Raw genomic sequence first — 19,790 nt, 5'->3', positions numbered from 1 at the left:
ATTATTCACATGTGCATCGAGCTAAGCAAAAGTTTTATAGATCTCTGTCAGAATTTTCGAGACGGAGAAAATTTGGATCTTTCTTTCTTTGGATCCGTTTTACTTTGCTAAGCAAAAATATTTACATAACTAGATTTAAGAAATACTTGATCCAAAAGGCTCTGGCAGAAATCCATATGAATATATGATTTATGATGTCCATATAATCCTGAATCAGACCTAACCATGTACACAATAACACTATTTAATAAACAGCTGTAAATTTTGGCCCCCTGGTGATGATTAACTCACCATATGGTTTTTCTTGTTGTAATTCAACCGTTTGCTGTTTTTTCAAGACCAGGAAGGTATAAAACTTTTGTGCTACCTGAAAAACAAAACAAAAAAAGTTGTACTTTATTATTAAAAAAAAAATAAATAAATAAACAATCTGCACTAATTTGTGATATAATGAAACAAATTCCAAATATATTATTATTATAGACTAAGTGATGCAACTACTCCATCTGCCTCACAGGTGGAATTCTTGCTAATGACAACTACAGTTTTATTGCAGTTGCTGAGATGTGCTTTACATCTGAAAGTGATTTAGGCACTCTCATTGCTAATTTTAACTTTCATTTTCATGCTACATCTTGTGAAAGTTGGTGGGATGGTGGCATTTGCCTGTTCATGTCCATGGCTTATCCTATCATCTCTCACCATCAATATCAGACCTCAACTTTAAGCACCAGCCTTCCACATTCATGGCATCTCTGTCCTCACTGTGGCATATTGAACCCCTTCACTGTCCACTGGTAAATTCAATAATTTCAGCTCCACTGCTAAACCATCTGATATTGTAATCTGTATTGGTGACTTTAACCTTTGTAATTCACTTCCCACCAACACTACCACTTTCTTGTCTAGCCAGAATCTTTTCTAATACCCAATTTGCTGTTTTTGCAAAAACTACCAAGTTCCTTTGACTCGAATAAGTTTCCTCTATGAGCTACATTCACAATGTCTACATTTTACAATGCCTAAGACGTTCTCCTAAGTCTCTCAGCAAGGCAATTTTATCATTACTTTTCCTGATACAAGACTTGTCAAGTTTCTGTTCACCTTTTTTCCCTTCTGGTTGGACTGCTTTCATATCATGTGTAATAATGTCTAGGTGGTACTAGTTCTCTTTGCAAACACACACGCATCTTGGTGGGCATTCAACTTATCAATAAAGCATTTAAGAATTTTGAAGGCAGCCCTCTCACAGGAAGCATGCCGATTTCTGACCTCACTGTTCCATTTAATATTGCTAAGGACACAGCCCTAAATGGGCTTATCAATGCTTGATCTTAAAAAGAAAGAGGATCTTTTCATAAAGATCCACATTCATCTCTCAAGGCTTTCAGCTAGAGACCTGGCAAATTATGTTATTAGATTTGGTTGTATCTAATTCAATTGATGTAATGCCCACGTTCAAGGAATCTCCATGTTGTGACATTCTGCCAAAAATTTCAATAACATCCTCCGACTTAAAATGGCTAATCAACTACCAAACTTTTCTGCAATAGGACTGGACAGTATCTCCAACTGCTGCCTCTAAATTGGTAGCTTTTTCATCCTATCCTGTGCTGAATATGGTCAGCTCTCTCTGACCATATTCTTTCCTTTTCTTTTAAGTCACATCAACTTCAGCTCTTATGCTGATGACATTTTCCTGACTTTACCAGCTCCTTCTGGCAATGTCAGCCTTAATTCATTGTGTAGTGCTCAACAACTTACCAATGATTCCCTGTATTATACTGAACTTCTTGGTTTGCATGCCCACCTCTTGAAGACTAAGTAGCTACCATTTCCTACTTTGACAACCTGTTCTTATCTAAAAATTGAAATCCAATCTAAATTAATTTGTAAACCAGATAAAATTTTTAGGAGTATATCTGGATTCCAAACTTTTCCTCAATCTACTACACAAAGATTTGCTCTATCATTCTAACAGCATTTTAGTTTATGAAAGGTGACCTTGCTCTCATTCATAACCTGAACACTATACAGAAATATTTTGCTATCTTTACCCTACCTCACTTCCTTCATAAATCACTATGTAGGTCTTTCACTTTGAAATTCACCTTCTGCATATCATGTTGGCCGAATATTTTCTCATCAGATAGTTCAATGCCAAACCCTATCGTATTGCAGTTGGGATATATCCTATATATCTTGACATCAACTGTACCAACTAATAGAAATAAATCTGCTGGCAATACAAAGCTATTCAGCGTTTTGTATCTGAGGAAGTCACTTTGGCCTGCGAGGAAGTCGCAGGCCAAAGTGACTTCCTCAACATCTCAGACTTTCTATAGTGGCAGATTCCACCCAAAACTATATATAAGAACCACTCCATCTCTTTAGTCTAAACTTTTCAGTCAAGATCAGAGCCACCTGCTCTGATCTTGACCCCAATGTCTGGATTCATGACACTGTGTACAGAAAAAGTATTTCAGACTCACTAATATCAAACTTTTGGCACAGTTTTTAATGGAATAAAATAAAAATTTTATTCCATTATTAAAACCACACTTGCTCATTTCACGTCTTTATTATCATTTTATTTATGTACACACCTTCAGCTTGGCTATACCATGGTACTGTGCTTACTTTACTGGATGGCAATAAATAATTTTATATGTATGTTATTTAATTCCAATATGTACAGAGAATTTGAGGAGGTAAAATCTAAGTATCTTAAATTGTGTACTAAAAAAATGTCAAACAATTTTAAAAAAAAAGAGAAGTATTACATATAAATAGCATCATCAGAAGTTGATGCTATTTACATTAAAATAATACTGGTAAGAAAATTAGTTCTGAATAATATTGGCAAATTAGGTTGACTTGGGAATAAGAATATCATCTCTGATGCAAGTATAAACCCAAGCATTGAAAGCTGAAATCACTTTCTGCCAATGGATGGATAAAAGTATCCCAAAGACAGAAAGAAACTGAAAGCATAATATGTACAATTTTTAAATCATTTAAATGTCCATACCACAAGTTCCCAAACTTTCTTGGTTCACAGTGCGCTTAGTGTCTCAGTAATTTTTTTACGGCACCCCTAGGCCAAATGAAAGTTTTTTGGACCTAACTACTCAATAAACGGAACCTAACAGTTCCGTTTATTAAGTAGTTAGTTCCAAAAAAACTTAATAAATAATGATGAAACTGTGAACTGCCTTGAGCTAGTAGTTTGCGCAGTGTCCAACAGATGTCTAGTATCGCTGTTTTTCCCTTGAAATTTTAAAATATCCCGTGGCATCCCTGTGAGTTTGCTGCAGTGCCATGAGGCACCGTGCCACACAGCTGGGGAACCACTGGCCTATACTGAAATATAACACTTGATTGAAAATAAAATATAAAAATTTCATTTGCAGTTGTGTCCCCGTATCTGCTGATTCAGTTACCAGCAGTTAACCATGGAAAAAAAAAGAAAAAAAAAAGAGAAAAACTTAACATGTACTACTTGCGTGTCCAATACAATGCTTCCCTTTATTTTTTACGATGTTGTTTTTAAATCGAATAGCTTCAAAGCACAACTCTTGCATTTGCCTATCATTTTTGCGATTTCTAAACAAAAAAAAAAAAAAAAAAAATCTGACATACCTAACATAAATAACGAAGAAAAATTTGTCCTTTTGCGGTCCAACGGAACACAACAATCGACGCGACACACTAAATCAAACTAAACATTTGGTCTCTCTCTCTCTCTCTCTCTCTCTTTCTTTTTTTGTTTTGAGCGGTAGGTGTGAAGACAGTAGGAGTTGCAAGATAACAGGTACAATAATCTCCCAATAACAACTTATAACACTGGTTCTTGTCACTCATTTATGACTTGCAAAATATCTGTTTATACCTATTCTAGTTATTACTTGAATTTTATGATTTCTGGTTGTTTTTTATTTTGTTTTTTTTAATAGTAACTTTAAATTTTAATAGCACACTTCAAGACTCCAAATGTTTAACATTTGGAGTCTTGAAGTGACCCGGTTAATAAACTAATCCTGGTAAATAGTCTGCTGTACTTTATTATTACCATATTTAATGTTGGTAATGTCTTACTGTGTGTTTAATTTATTAATTAAACTTATTATATGTATGTATGTACAAGAAAATCACGTTATAGATGGGGTCAGCAGGTGTTCGCTTATATCCATGGTTTCAGCCATCCATGGTAGGTCTTGGAACATATCCCCCACAGATAAGGGGGTCTTAGTGTATTCATGTCGTGCTATTATAAGTTACTGAAGTTTAGTATGTGAAAAATTAGTACTTTGTTGTTTGTTTGGGGATTTATTAAGTGCATCGGTATCTGTGGCCATAGTACTTTGTTAATGAAATTAAAGTGGGGGGAAACACTTGTCACTATCATTATATTGTGATGCTAGTTGCCTTCAGCAAAAAAAAAAAAAAAAAAATGTTTGCACCTATATACATACAAAATTATTATAAATCAGTGTAGTGGCAATCTTTTTTTCACACAGGAACCAATTTAAAAAGTTAAAACCTAATGTGGTGTGAACATTATCAAATAAATTTTGCTTTGTTTTCAAGTAAAAAAATTTTTTAGATTTAACAGAAAAAAAAAAACAGTGGTAAGGACAAACCACGCAAAACAGTCTTCAGCATATATTTCTGAAGTAATGTTCACTAATAATTTGCATTCGTACTGTCACAATAGTCTTGTCTCATCTAGGATTTGCTCATATAGTTATTCTGATTTTTAAGGACTAAAAAGCCATGAAATTTATACTAATGTACAAGTAGCTTGTAAACCTCATTTACATTTAGTGTTATATCATCATCATTTTAGGAAGGATGTAGAGGTGCTTGAGCATGTACAGAGAAGGGCAAATTTATGCACATCCGACATGCACTATCCTTTCTCAATTTGAATTTATGTCCACTTGTGTGTAGTGTGAGCAAGAGAAAGTCTTAATCAATCCATTCAAGGACTTAAACACCTCAATCAGATCTCCTCACAGGTGTTTTTGCTAGAGTGCAGAACTGAAGCCTTTCCCGACAAGGGAAAGGCTTCAGCTCCTTTCATCAAAACTAATTTTGACACAGGATAACACAGCACCACATATCTCACACTGGGAAGTTGCCAGGATGCACCATTTCACAGAATATTATCCTGTCACTAACTAGGCAGCTACAATGCCAGAGCTGACAACCCAGTTATATATGGTACTCACTGAAAATAAACAGCAATATACTTCAATTTGCAGCAAAATACTATCTATCTGAAGCACAAGAATGAGGTAACACATTATTTGCTTTATAACCTGAGGTGTATGATGTTTCTTCAGGTGACAAAATTAGTTCTGCCATTATAACTACTTCTATGTATACAAATGATGCTTTTGCACTACTTACAATGTTGGGTTTCTTAAAGGTAAATATTTAAATCTGAACTGTTTGTAGAAATTAATATTTTTAAATATATCAAAATATTTTAATGCTAATATTTTAATGTTATGTTTATGAACATAACATTAAAGCATTGGGAAGTCTGGTGGACTTCCACCAAAATTAAGTTAACAATTATATAAACTTATTACAGATAATGTAAGCATTAGATAACCATATCATATGAGGCAAGAGAAATAAAATAGAAAATTATGCCTTCCCCAAATAAAAATTTGTGTGTTTAATGGTAGCTGCACTCTAAAACATCCATATGATAGTTTGCTTCCAGTCATACCTTACTATATGATGAGCTTGAAATGCTAGTCAAGACATCAAAGGCAGATATTGTTGGGATATCAGAGACATGGTGTCACATAGACATAAGCAGTGCAGAATTGGAATTTGGGGAGTACAATGAGTACAGACAGGAAGGGAGGAGGGGCTATGCTGTTAGTTAAGAAACGAAATCTAAGGAAGTGCATCCAACTGATGTTGGTGGACAATGCAATGAGTGTTTGGTGTGACATAAGCACTGGAAAAGGAAAAATGAGTGGGTTGGTGTTATAGGCCTAATGAATTTGGTGAGTATAATGAGCAGTTGTGCAGGGAAATAGAGTAGGCCAGTAAATCAGTGTCTTATAATGGCAGGATTTTTACTTTCCAGATATTGACTGGAACTTGTGGTTGGTCACTAGCACACTAGCAGGACTTTTCTGGATTTAATGGATGACTATATTCTACAGCAACCTGTTCGAGAGGCAACCGGAGGAAGTAATACTCTTGATCTGATTACCAGCAGTGATTATTCATGCATTAAGAATTTGCAGATAAAGGAACCACTGGGTGACAGTGATCACAATGTACTGATGTGGGAATTACTTACAGATGTAACTACCATCAAGGCTAAAGGGAATGGCTTTTGCTTTCATAAAGGTGACTACAGGGGTCTCAGACAGTTTTTAATTCTGTACGGTGGGATTCAACGGATGATGTTACCAACGTTGAATTCTAAATGGGAAGCCTTCAGGGACTTAATTTTGGAGGCTACTAGGCTTTTCATTCCAACTAAGAAATACTGTTCAAGGTTTAGGCCTAAATGGATGTTAGATGAACTAATGAGGCTCGTGGCAGAGAAGAAAAATGAATGGAATCCATATCAGGTGACACAGAAGCCTATGGCAGATATAAACTAGTCTGTAATAAAGTCACAAAGGAGGTTAGGTAGACAAAAGGAGATTACAAGAAACCCTTGGCAAAGGATGCAAAAAAAAAAAAAAAAAAAACCCCCAACAAAAAGTTCTTTACTTATGTAAATTCTAGAAGGAAAGGGATTAATCAGATTGGACCACTTAACATAGATGGGTTGACTATTAATGATCATGCTCAGATTGCTAATAAACTGAATGAGTATTTTGCATCTACATTCACACATGAGGAGTTATTCAATGAGAGGAGTGCCAGACGTTTATCAAATTCTAACAGGGAGCTAAGTGATTTTGTAATAACTGAGAGCAAAGTGGAGGAGAAATTGTTGAAGTTAAACATAAAAAAAGGCACCTCGGGTAGACAGGATTTATCCAGTTATTATTGTTGTTATTTGGGTTTTTTTTTTTTTTAGGAGCATTAGCAACTAAGGTCATATTGCTCCGGGGATATGCAGTGGTCATTCCCCGACCTTTTCGCATCCTCCGTATTTGGTGGCTCACAGGCTCAAACCCCGGTCTAATCAAGAAGCATGTGCTACACACTGCTGCTCCTGCCCACCTGGCTACGGAGGCACCCATCTATCCAGTTATATTAAGGGAGGCAGCTAAGGAAGTAAGCAAACCCTTAGCCATAATTATGAGAGCTTCCTTGGACTCGGGGAAGGTTCCCATGGACTGGAGGTGCAAATGTATCACCAATTCACAAAGGGGGTTCAAAAGTGACACAAGTAACTACAGACCTGTTAGTTTAACTTGTGTTCCGGGGAAAATAATGGAATCACTGGTTAAAGAAGCATTGCAGGATCATTTAGACAAGACTGCAGTAATAGTTAAGACACAGCAAGGGTTTGTTAAAGGGAGATCTTGTCTGACCAATTTGATTGGATACTATGATATGGTCACAAACGTTCTGAATGCCAGAAATAATTTTGGTATCATATACTTGGATTTCATGAAAGCTTTTGATACTGTTACACATGGAAGACTGCTGTAAAAATTGGAGAGGTATGGCATTAAGTGTAAGTTGCTACAATGGATAAAGGGATGGTTGAATGGGAGACAACAGAGAGTGGTAATCAATGGACACTGCTCTTTGTGGACAAATGTCATTAGTAGAGTTCCCCAGGGTTCAGTGTTGGGCCCATTGTTGTTTTGTATATTTATCAATGATATTCATAAGGGTATATCAGGTTTAATGTCCAAGTTTGCAGATGATACAAAGGTTGGAAGGGTTGTTAATGACAGTAAAGACAGTATGCTACTCTAACTGGATCTAGATTAAGTTGGGCAAATGGGCTGAGAAGTGGCAACTGAAGTTTAACATTGACAAATGCAAAGTACTGCATATGGGTAGCAATAACCAAAGAGAAACGTTCCAACTGTGTGGTATTAAACTCAGGGAAGTGGAAAGTGATAAAGACCTGGGGGTAATTGTGCAGTCAAATATGAAGTTTGCTGAGCAGTGTAGACAGGCTGCCAGGGCAGGTCATGGAGTCTTCTCAATGATATACAAGAATTTTGCTAGCAGGGACACGGAGGTGTTTATCCCTTTATACAAGACAATGGTCAGGCCATACCTAGAGTACTGTGTACAGGTCTGGAGGCCTCATTTTAGGAAATGATGTAGAGTTGCTATGCTAGAATGAGTACAAAGAAGGGAAACAAGATTGGTGAGGGGAACAAAGGGGGTACTCTTACCAAGAAAGGCTTAAGTTCTGCAAATTGCAGTGCCTGTAGAGTAGGCACCTGCAAGGTGATCTGATTGAGGTGTATAAGGCCTTGAATGGGATGAGCAAGCTGAATGCTGATGGGATTCTTCCTCTTGCTCAGATTAAGAACTTGAGGGGGCATAGATTCAAATTGAGGAAAGACAGTTGAAGAATAGGTGTGTGGAAATTTGCCTTTAGTCAACAGATAGTTGACTGGTGGAAAAGACTTTCATCTTTTGTTGTGGAAGTTGATAGCATAAATAAATTTAAGGCTGAGCTGGACAGGCATTTTGGAACGAATGGAGGGGTGAAATGGGAGGGTTTTTTTTTTTTGGCTGATGCTGCATAAGCTTGCTTTCTTGCACTGTATGCCTCTACTAATGCTAATGCTATGGTAACAGAAGGCCAGGTCCAACAATGAAATCACAAGCATATGTTTTATTTTTATATTAATTATCAGCTATAGATATATATTTTTTATTATAGCCTTAGTATAATAGGTACATGCTATTTAGTCGGATATTATGTTAGTTATATTGGTAGAGGCCGAAAATGTAAAAAACCGAATCTATTCCTGTATAAATATACGAACATATGTAATTTAACATGCTGACCACAATATACCTGTAGATCAAATCACGCAAGAAATTCTATATAATTAACAATTGGTATTGTTTTATAATTACATTTTATTGCTAATTAGTATTCTTTACTAACGGCCTAAGTAGCCGAGTGGTCAGGAGTGGGAGTGCAGTAGCACACGCTCCTTGAGTAGACCGGGGTTCAAGCCCCTGACTGCTGAATACGGTCGATCTGCCAACCAGCACTGGACCAGCGTGGCAGATTATGGTCCATTTCCCTCGGCATGAATTGTTGAGGAGGCTTCCATCCTGCAGTGGGTTTGTTAATGGCTGCACTTTACCTTTTTTTTTTAATTCTTTACTAGGTTTGGCCACGGGAGCCGGTATTGGCTATTATAGAGTTTCTTGGGTGATTTGATCTACAGGTATATTGTGGTCAGCATGTTAAATTACATATGTTCGTATATTTATACATGAATAGATTCGGTTTTTTACATTTTCAGACTCTACCAATATAACTAACATAATATTTGACTAAATAGCATGTACCTATTTTACTAAGGCTATAATAAAATATATTACGACGGATGTAATGTACAATCTAATATAAATGGCATTAATCCGATCTGGATTACATTACATTTTATATATATATATATATATATATATATATATATAACGATAAAAATAAATTAGAATAAGAATTAAAAATAATGCCAGCAGTATGGCAAGACAAGAGCGAAAATAGTAAAAATTAAACATAACAATCAAACCAACAGGGAGGGAAGAGAGGGGTAACAAGAGTAAAAGTATTGCGGCAGAAACTCTCTAAGATAATTTAGAACATCTAAAAGTAAGGATAATAAAATAATAATTCATTAAATTTCGAAAGCCAATTAAATAGAAATTTAACAGTGCCCCCTCTGACAGGCACCAGGTCCAAATTTTTGTGAAATATCACCAACAGAGATGTAAACCACTACAATAAAATAAAACAAAAATAAACCAAAAATAGACTGACCATTACACCCCATTTTTGTTATTTTTGGTTTAAAGTCTATTTTTGTTTTATTTTATTGTAGTAGTTTACATCTCTGTTGGTGATATTTCAAATAAATTTGGACCTGGTGCACACCAGAGGGGGCGTCGTTAAATTTCTATTTAATTGGCTTTCGAAATTTAATGAATTATTATTTTATTATCTTTACTTTTAGATGTTCTAAATTATCTTAGAGAGTTTCTGCTGCAATACTTTTACTCTTGTTACCCCTCTCTTCCCTCTCTGTTGGTTTGATCATTATATTTAATTTTGACTATTTTCGCTCTTGTCTTGCCATGCTGCTGGCATTATTTTTATTTTTAATTCTTATTCTAATTTATTTTTATGGTTATATTTCAAGCATCATGTAGAGGAATATGCTTTTTGCTATACCTTTTTATTTTATTTTTATTATGAAAGATTCAATTTCCAACTATTTTAAACATTATTCAAATATATGTATAATTATATATATATATTGGTACTCATGAATTGAACACAATATGAATTGAACACATTACCATGGAAAAGATATCATAAAATGCGACTACAACATACCTGTTTACGATTATTATTTCTAACAAGGTCAGTGAAGTTTACACTTTGTCCACTATCAAGTCTATGATGAATGATATGAAGCATATGTGCAGTCCTCTTATTAAGAACCCTCTCTTCAAACTGCTCATATGTCTCATCTGCTTGTTGTTCCTCAGGCTGTGGAATAAGTAAAACAAGAATTGGCAATTAATTTAATTATGCAACAGTTTTAACAATGTCTAAACATTCATAAACAAATTTAAATGGCTTGTATCCCAAATTGCACTACTTTCAAACAGATGGTATCTTCAAATGATTAACTCCCATTTATTTAAGACAAGAAACCACTATGACATTTTGTTTCATGACTTACTGGCCCCTAATCAGATATTAGGTGCTCTCTTTTAAATAAATGAGAATTAATCTCTTGGCAATGCCAAAGTATACAGTTTGTAATATGTGGTGTAATGTGATTTGTATCAATTGATACAATTACAATACTTCTTTCAATTCCAACTCTTTAATTTACAACAATTTCTTATTTGTATTAAATGCACAGGATAAAAAATGTAGAAATAACACAATTATAAAACAATAAAAATAAATACTAGAAAGTTACACACTCTACCCTCAGTATTTTCAAACTTGCTATATATGAATCAGAAATTTTCTGTGAAATATTTTTGAGAATACACTCCTGAATAATGAAATTCACCTTGTGCACAGGTGTCAATGTCTCAATTGAGCCATAACTACCTTATACTGTGTTGCTTAGTACTTAATGTATTGCCAATGGTTACTGTAAGTTATCAATAAGTAAAATAGTTTTTAACACATCTAAAAATTATTGAAAGACAGATCTACCAACATTTATAAGCAATCAAATAAATATGATTTTTTTTTACAAATAAATCTACTCATACCAGCTTATGCATAGTTCCTGAGACAGCTGACAAATGATATGGCTATTTGCAAGACATGTTACTAAGTCTACTAACCTTAGCTGGAATTAATTTACAAACAAGTTCTGAAATTAACACACAAAACAAAATTACAAAAATAAATTAATGCTAACTTGCATATGATACAAGGATTGGCTGGGTGGTGAATAACAGTAATCAGGGTATGCTACTGTAACAAGCTCTAGAAAAATTAGACAGATGAGCTGAAAAGTGGCAACTGAAGTTTGACAAATGCAAGGTACTACATATACTGTACCAATCAAGTGATACCACACTCAAAGTGGTTGAGAACAAAAGATACCTTACTTAAGTACAAGGCAAGGTTGAAAAAAAAAAAAGTTGCAAATTACAGTTATATTTGAAAGTGTCTGCAATTCTGCCCAGCATGACGAGAAGGAGTATATAATCAATGCCTTGTTAATAAATTCAGCCCTGGAGAGAATGTGCAAGGCTTGTAGCGTAGAATTTTTTTCAGTGTGATCTGTGATTGTTAATAGGAGAGATTGCTTCTAAAGGGATGGGATATACTTAAACAGAAATAATGCAAGAATATTTGCTGATGCTATCAAGGCAGTGGGTCAGAAAACTTATAGCTTGAGCGGATGCACAGACTAATAGATTAACAATAGTCAGGCAAAAGTGAAAGTGATTATTTCGCTGCTTATATTGGAACACAGAGCAGCCTGAAAAGCAAGGTGCCAAGGATTTCAAGGCCTGCTGTGAGTCATCATGGTACATGTAAATAATGAGATGTATTAGGGTAACTAAAAGTAAGAACAGGTGCATGTATACTTGCGCACTAATTGAACACCAATGCTAGGAGCACAGTAAATAAATTTGATGAATTTCAAGTGCTGGTACAGTGATTAAATGCACACATTGTTGGGATATCGGAGACATGGTGTCAGACATAATGGATGACACCATGTGGTACTGGTATCAGACATAATGGATGCAGAATTTGAATATGGGTAGTACAATATGTAGAGACAGTTCTGACAGGATAGGAGGGAAGAGAGTTATGCTCATAATTAAGAAGCATATGAAATCCCCAGTCAAAGAGTATCAATACTCTTGATCTGATTATTCATGCATTAAGAATCTGCAGATAAAAGAACCAAAAGGTGGCAGTGATCACAGTTTATTGATGTGGGATTTACTTAAAGATTATCCACCATTAAGGGTAAGGGTTTTTTTTTTAAATCATATACAGTGGGATCACTGATGCTACCATCAGCAAATTCTAAATGGGAAGCATTCAAGGAAATAATCATAGCTACTATGTTTTTCATACCAACTAAGAAATACTGTTCAATGCTAAGTTAGACCTGTTGTTGTTATTTGGTTTTTAGGAGCATTAGCAACTAAGGCCATATTGCTCCGGGGATGTGCGGTGGTCATTCCCTGACCTTTCCGCATCCTCCGTATTTGGTGGTGACGGGCTCGAACCCCGGTCTAATCAAGAAGCGTGTGCTACACACTGGTGCTCCTTCCCACCTGGCTACGGAGGCGCCATAAGTTAGACCTAAAAGCCCATCCAGCAAGAAGTGTTGAACAACATTCAGATTACAAAACAACAGCTGATCGTAGCCATCAATTCTCTACCTGCCTCGTCAACCACTGGTGATGATGGAGTTCCCCAATTCATGCTCAAATGCCTAAGTCCGTACATTATTCAGCCACTTTTAATAATCTTCAACCAGTTACTCTAGAACAAAATTTTCCCACAGCAGTGGAAAAACTATCTCTTCAAACCCTTAGCCAAAGTTCAGTCGCCATCGAAACCTAAACACTTCCGACCCATCTCCAACTCCTCCAGCCTGCTGAAGCTCCTGGAGAAGACCTTACTCCCCATCCTCACTACGCAGATCTTGCCCAGTAATCCAGCCCAAATTCACTACTCCCTTCCAAACAGATCAACGATCACCAATCTGCTAGCCACCATGAATACTATCTTGTCAGCATTGGAGAATAGGCAGGAACTAGCTGTGACTTACTTAGACATTGAGGCTGCATTTGATGCCATCCAAGTAAACCAACTTCTCACTCTCCTGGAATGCCACTTCCAGATCACAGGGAACATATTATGCTTTCTCTCCTCTCTTCTGAATAACAGAGTTATAAAGCTTCATACAGGAGATCGCACCCTTACTAGATCCGTCACCGCATGAGTCCCACAAGGAGGGGTCCTTTCAGGCCTTCTGTTTTCATTCATTATCTTCCCACTGGTTGCACATTCTCAATGTCTACTGAGCTATGCGGACGATATCAAGATACTCACTCCCATCATCCCCAGTCAAGACCTAGATCTGGTAAAAGTGGAAATTAACAACACTCTCACCACAGTCACATCTTACCTCTGCCAGTTTGGGCTCAAGATCAATCCCGCTAAGTCCGAATTCATGGTGTATTCATTGAAGCAAACTCCTTCTCTCCAGCCTTCGGTCGGCAACACCCTCATCCCAATTGTGTCCAGCCATCATGATCTGGGCGTTGTATTCGACCCAAAACTTCGATTCAAGGTCCACATGGATATGCTCCTCACACGTGCTTCAAGACTCCGGTGGATAGCAAAACAACATCTCCTTCATATCACAGATAAAAAGATAACCGTGAGGTACATAAGAACAGTTATCTTTCCACCTTTACTCTATGCTGCTGAAATTTGGGCGTCAGCGGCACCGTCAATAAAGAAACCACTCTTTGCCACAGAATTCTGGCTCCTAAAGTGGGCCAACAGGAAGCACAGCCTTCCAGCTCTGATTCGTACCACACAGCTTGCCAACTCTCTTGGAATTCCACGGCTTCCCACCTTAGTTGACGACCAACGCCTCCTAGCAACAGTCAAGATGATAACAGGCATAATGGCAACACCTTCATTCTAGGATACCTGTGGCTGGAGGATCCCCCCCCTGCTGCCCTTAGGGCCAATCCCGAGCTCTACTCACATTCAGCACGACTCCATCTCTCGGATAGGTTCCTCCCTCAGCAGATGCTGAAGCAAACCCAGGCACTGGACGCCGACCTGAACAAATTCGCTGCTGACTGGACTTACCGGAAAAAAATTATGACGAGTAGGACTAATCAGCAATGACTGATACCTTGCATCTGTTCCTGTCTGATTGAGCTTGTGCTCTTATCTCGATGTTAAGCCAGCTCAATCAGATTTAACTCTCGTAAGGAGTTCTCTCCTTTGTATTATGATATGTTTTCTTTGTAAAATTACCTTTTTGTAAATAATTGTTCAATTTATTCCGAAGTTTGGGAAACTGTAAGCCCCCGGCTTTGTGGCCGTGAAGGATAATAAAGATTATCTCTCTCTCTCTCTCTCTCTCTCTCTCTCTCTCTCTCTCTCTCTCTTAAATGGATATCAGATGAACTAATGAGACTCGTGGCAGAGAATAAAAATGCATGGGATGCATATAAAGTCTCAGACAACACAGAAGACTATGGTAGAATATAAACTTATCTGTAATCAAGTCACAAAGGAGGTTAGGCAAAGACTAAACAGCAAAGATTTTACTTGTGTAAAAACTAGAAGGAAGGGGATGAGTCACATTGGTCCACTTGATACAGATGGTTCAACTGCTGATAATTCTGCTCAGGTTGCTGACAAACTGAATGAGTATTTCGCATCTACATTCACACATGAGGAATTCTGTAGGGAAGTGTAGGACAGAAGCTTATTAAACTCTAATAGGGGACTAAATGATTCTGTAATATCTGAGAGCAAAGTGGAGGAGAAATTGTTGAAGTTAAACAGAAGAAAGGCACCTAGGGTGGATGGGATCTATCCAGTTATATTAAGGGAGGCAGCTAAGGAAGTAAGCAAACCCCTTAGCCATAATCATAAGTGCATCATTGTGCTCATGGGAGGTCCTCACAGACTACAGATGTGAAAATGTATTCCCAATTCACAAAGATGGATCAAAGGGTGACAAGTAATTACAGACCTGTTAGTTTAACTTCTGTTCTGTAAAAAATAATGGAGTCACTAGTTAAAGAAGCATTGCAGGATTGAAGCACTGAAGGAATTCTTTAGGGAAGGGGATGACAGACGTTTATCAAACTAACAGAGAGTTAAATGATTTTTTAATAACTGAAAGGAAAGTGAAACAGAAAATGCCAAGTTAAACATTAAAAAGGCATCTGGGGTGGATTGGATCTATCCAGTTATATTAAGGGAGACAGCTAAGGAGGTAAGCAAACCATTAACCATAATTATGAGAGAATTTTGGATTCAGGGGAAGTCCCCACAGAATGGAGATGTGGGAATGTATTCCTAATTCACAAAAGGGGGTCAAAGGGTTACACAAGCAATTACAGACCTGTTAACTTCTGTTTCGTGAAAATAATGGCGTCACTGGTTAAAGAAGCAATGCAGGACCATTCAGACAGGAGTGCAGTTATGCTTCAGTCACGTGGGTTTTGAAGAGGAAATCTTGTCTGACCAATCTGACTGGATACTATGATGCAGTCACAAAGGAGCCGGATGCAAAAAATAATTTTGATATCATATACTTGGATTTCAGTCTTTAATACTGTTGCACATAAAAGACTGCTGCATAAATTGGAGGGTGGCATTAAGGGCAAGTTATTGTTATGGATAAAGGGATGGTTGAGTGGTAGCAGATGGAGAATGGTTATCAATAGACATGGCTCTTTGTGAGCTAGTGTTATTAGTGGAGTCCCCTAGGGCTTGATGTTGGGCCCATTGTTGTTTCTATTTTTATTAATTATATTGATGAAAGCATATCAGGCTTAAATGTCCAAGTTTGCAGATGATACAAACGTTTGTCAGGGTTGTTTTTTAATGACAGTATTCTACTGCAACAGGATCCAGAAAAAATAGGTAGATGGGCTGAGAAATGGCATTTGAAGTGTAACATTAGCAAATGCAATGTTACACTTAATTTACAATGACTGCACTGTGAAAAAGTCCTGGGGGATTCTTTCGTTGTGCAGTCAGATATGAAGTTCTCCGACAGTGTAGACAGGCTGCCAGGACAGCTCACAGAGTTTTGTCAATGATATACAGGAATTCTGCTAGCAGAGATAAGGAGGTGATTATTCCATTATATTAGGCAATGGTCAGGCCACACCTTGAGTCCTACATACAGGTCTGGAGGCCTTATTTTAGGAAGTATGTAGAGCTGCTGAAATGATACAGAAAAGGGCAATGAGATTGGTGAGAGGAACAAAAGGGTGCTCTTACCAAGGAGGGCTTCAGTTCTGCAAAATGCAGTGTTTGGAGTGATATGATTTAGGTGTTTAAGGCTTTGAATTGATTGAGCAAGCTCAATGCTGATGGAATTCTTCCTCTTGCTCAGACTATACACATGAGTGGACATAAAATGAAACTGAGGAAGGTTGCAGAACAGATGTGCAGAAGTTTGCCTTCAGGCAGCGGGTGGTTGGTTTCTGGAACAAACCTCCATATGTTGTTGTGGAATTGGATAGCTTAAATTAATTCAAGGAAGAACTAGACAAACTCTTGGAGGGAATGGATAGGTGAAACATTTTTTTTCTTCTTTTTCCTAGTGATGCTGTATAAGCTCGCTTTTTTGCATCATCTGCCACTACTAATACTAATACTTATTGTAGAGTGACATGAAGTTCTCTGAGCAGTGCAGATGTGCTGCTAAGGGCAGATCATAAAGTTCTGTCAATCCTTACCCCCAACAGGGATAAGGAGGTAATAATCAAGGTTATATAAGGCAATGGTTAAGTCACAACTTGAGTTCTAAGCAGCACCTACAAGGAGATCTTATTGAGTGTTTAAGGCTTTGAATGGATTGCATAAGCTAAATGCTGATGGTATCCTTTGTTTTGTTCAGACAATGCATGAGGGACATAAATTTAAATTAAAGGATGGTTGAGGAATAGATGTGCAGAAATTTGTTGACTACCACTGAAACAAACATCCATCTGGTGTTGTGGAGATGAGTAGTTTAAATAAATTTAAGGAAGAACTAGACAAATTATTAGGTTGGATAGGTGATGCAGGAAGTGGGATTTTTTTTTTTTTTGGCTGATGCTATATAAGCTTGCTTATAATAGTATCAGCTTCCTTGTATCATTTACTAATAGTAATACCAAATAACAAACAGAATATTAATACACAGGCATTACAATGCAAAAAGGTAAAGTTTGCTACATGCAATTCAAAAGTGTATATATGAAATATATGAGCAACTGCGTGCTGTAAAATCAGAACTTATCCTATTCACACATAGAAAGAAAAGAGTGAAATATATGGGGTTATTCTGAAAATGGTACACTGTAAGTAGATTGCTGCTCCCTATGCCATGAGTGACAATATTAATAGCTGTCTGATGACTGCATCATACAGTTCCATCATCAGACAACAGGTAGACTCAATTAGCGATTCTGTGCCTAAAAGAAGAGCCAACATTGTCTCTAGCAGTACAAACAGAAATAAAGCGATTATTATTTCTCAGACTATTTCAATTCCTCTGTTGAAATAGCATCTCGCTTCTTTACTTTATCAACGCATTGGGCCTATGATACCTCTAATGGATTTTATATTAGAGGTTTTATATTTCATTATTATATAACAAAAGTTACAGTCTTAATCTGATTAAAATATAAACTGCATTGCACTGTAATAACATAATTTAGAAATTAAATTAATAACTGGATATTACAAGAAACCCAAACATTTCAAAATACCATGGTTGCTTCATTTGTGGGAAGTGGAATAGATATACACTGAAATTACATCTTAGATGCCTACAGTCATAATAGGAGGGGACCATATTACATGGTCCCCTCCTATTATGATACTTGACACAATGAAGTTATTTGGTTTTTAGGAGCATTGGCAACTAAGGTCATATTGCTTCGGGAATATGCGGTGGTCATTAATTTACCTTTCCGCATCCTCCGTATTTGGTGGTGACGGGCTCGAACCCCGGCCTAATCAAGAAGTGTGTGCTACGCACTGCTGCTCCTTCCCACCTGGCTACAGAGGCACCACACAATGAAGTCAAGGAGAGGTTATGTGGAGAGGGAAAGTTAGAAACGAAGAAAGGCAAGTGGTCAGTTTGTGTCTTTTTGCTTAGACTTGAGACTGCTCTTCACTGTTGGCTGTGCCAAATGCCATAATGTCCAGTTATTAATTAAATTATGTTATTACAACATAGTGCAGTATATATTTTAATCAGATTAGTCATTTCTGCATATATCACCAAGTCCTTCAATCAATGTCATTTGCATTTTTAATTGGAAGTTAATTGGAAACACTGCTTGCCTGCTAGATTAGATTTTATACTTAGTCACCACTCAGCACAAGGTTGGTAACTGAGAGTACCTGTTGTCAGATGATGGAACCAAATAGTTACAAAACTGGTCACAACAGAACTTTAGAGTTTTTAATGAATAACTGATTCAATTACTGGGTATTATTATTTGATTAAAAATTATATCAGTTAATTTAAGTTTACTTGTGGATAATATAATCATTGCTAAAGGGCATAAACTCAAGTTCTGTCAGTTTCACAGGATAGGCAACATTGTTCCCCATAGTATAAAGAGAAAAATAGAATGTAGTATTAGCATTATTTCTCAAATAAAAACTATCTTATGTATATATGTTTTAGTGTTTCCTTGTTTTGAAGGTATTTAAACCTCTATAGTCATCTTTCTTTTTAGCTCTTTTCTCCAAGAAATTATATGTGAACAGAATTTTCACAAGGATTTCATCCAATTTGACTGGCAAACTTTCTTGCACTCTTCTATGCAGCTATATGAATTTAGTCACTGACAGTTTATAAAACAATGAGCCCTTTTCAAAAGTAAAGTACGGAATGCAGAGTACTCGCAATTTTCTGCAATCAATCATGAAAAAATATGACCATGAAATAAACTTAACATTTCCGTTATTTCTGCCATCACTTGTTTGTTATTATTACTATTAATATTAAAATGGCTGAATGATGCAAGGAAGCAAAGCTTATGTTGTATTTGCCATAAAAAGTAATAAATAAATAATACATAAATAATAAAATGATTCAATAGTTTTATATTTTGTCTACTTCTTCCAAATATTTATCTATTTAAGCTCTTGAACTTTACAATGCTCAATGGCAACTTTTTCCAATAGCTGATTACTTTTTGACTTAAGACAACCTTTTCTTATATCCAGTTTATGATAATCTTTCCTTAATTTGAATCAATATTCTTTTGTTTGAGAATACTGAAAATTCTGTAAAAAACAGCAACTCCAGCAATTGTCAGATGCTATTTTACTCAAAAAATAAAAAAAATTTTGTACTGCCTGAATCCTA

General features: G+C 36.5%; 1 protein-coding gene across 1 annotated transcript in view; it reads right to left on the bottom strand.

The window, feature by feature from the left end:
- Nucleotides 1–244: 244 nt before the first annotated feature.
- Nucleotides 245–19,790, bottom strand: part of LOC150077776 (uncharacterized) — a 172,832-nt gene continuing 153,286 nt past the window's right edge. The window contains exons 12-13 of the mRNA XM_090384362.1: nucleotides 10,541–10,696; nucleotides 245–367 (exon numbers count right to left, since the gene is read on the bottom strand). Of these exons, the coding sequence (XP_090240488.1) occupies nucleotides 245–367; nucleotides 10,541–10,696 (279 nt within the window). The remainder of the gene's footprint in view (nucleotides 368–10,540; nucleotides 10,697–19,790) is intronic.

This window comes from Mastigoproctus giganteus, chromosome 11, assembly GCF_048544385.1.
Source record: "Mastigoproctus giganteus isolate SK-2022 chromosome 11, ASM4854438v1, whole genome shotgun sequence".
NCBI lineage: Eukaryota > Metazoa > Arthropoda > Arachnida > Uropygi > Thelyphonidae > Mastigoproctus > Mastigoproctus giganteus.
Note: the sequence above shows the minus strand (reverse complement) of the source record. Positions and strands in the feature narration are given on the sequence as shown.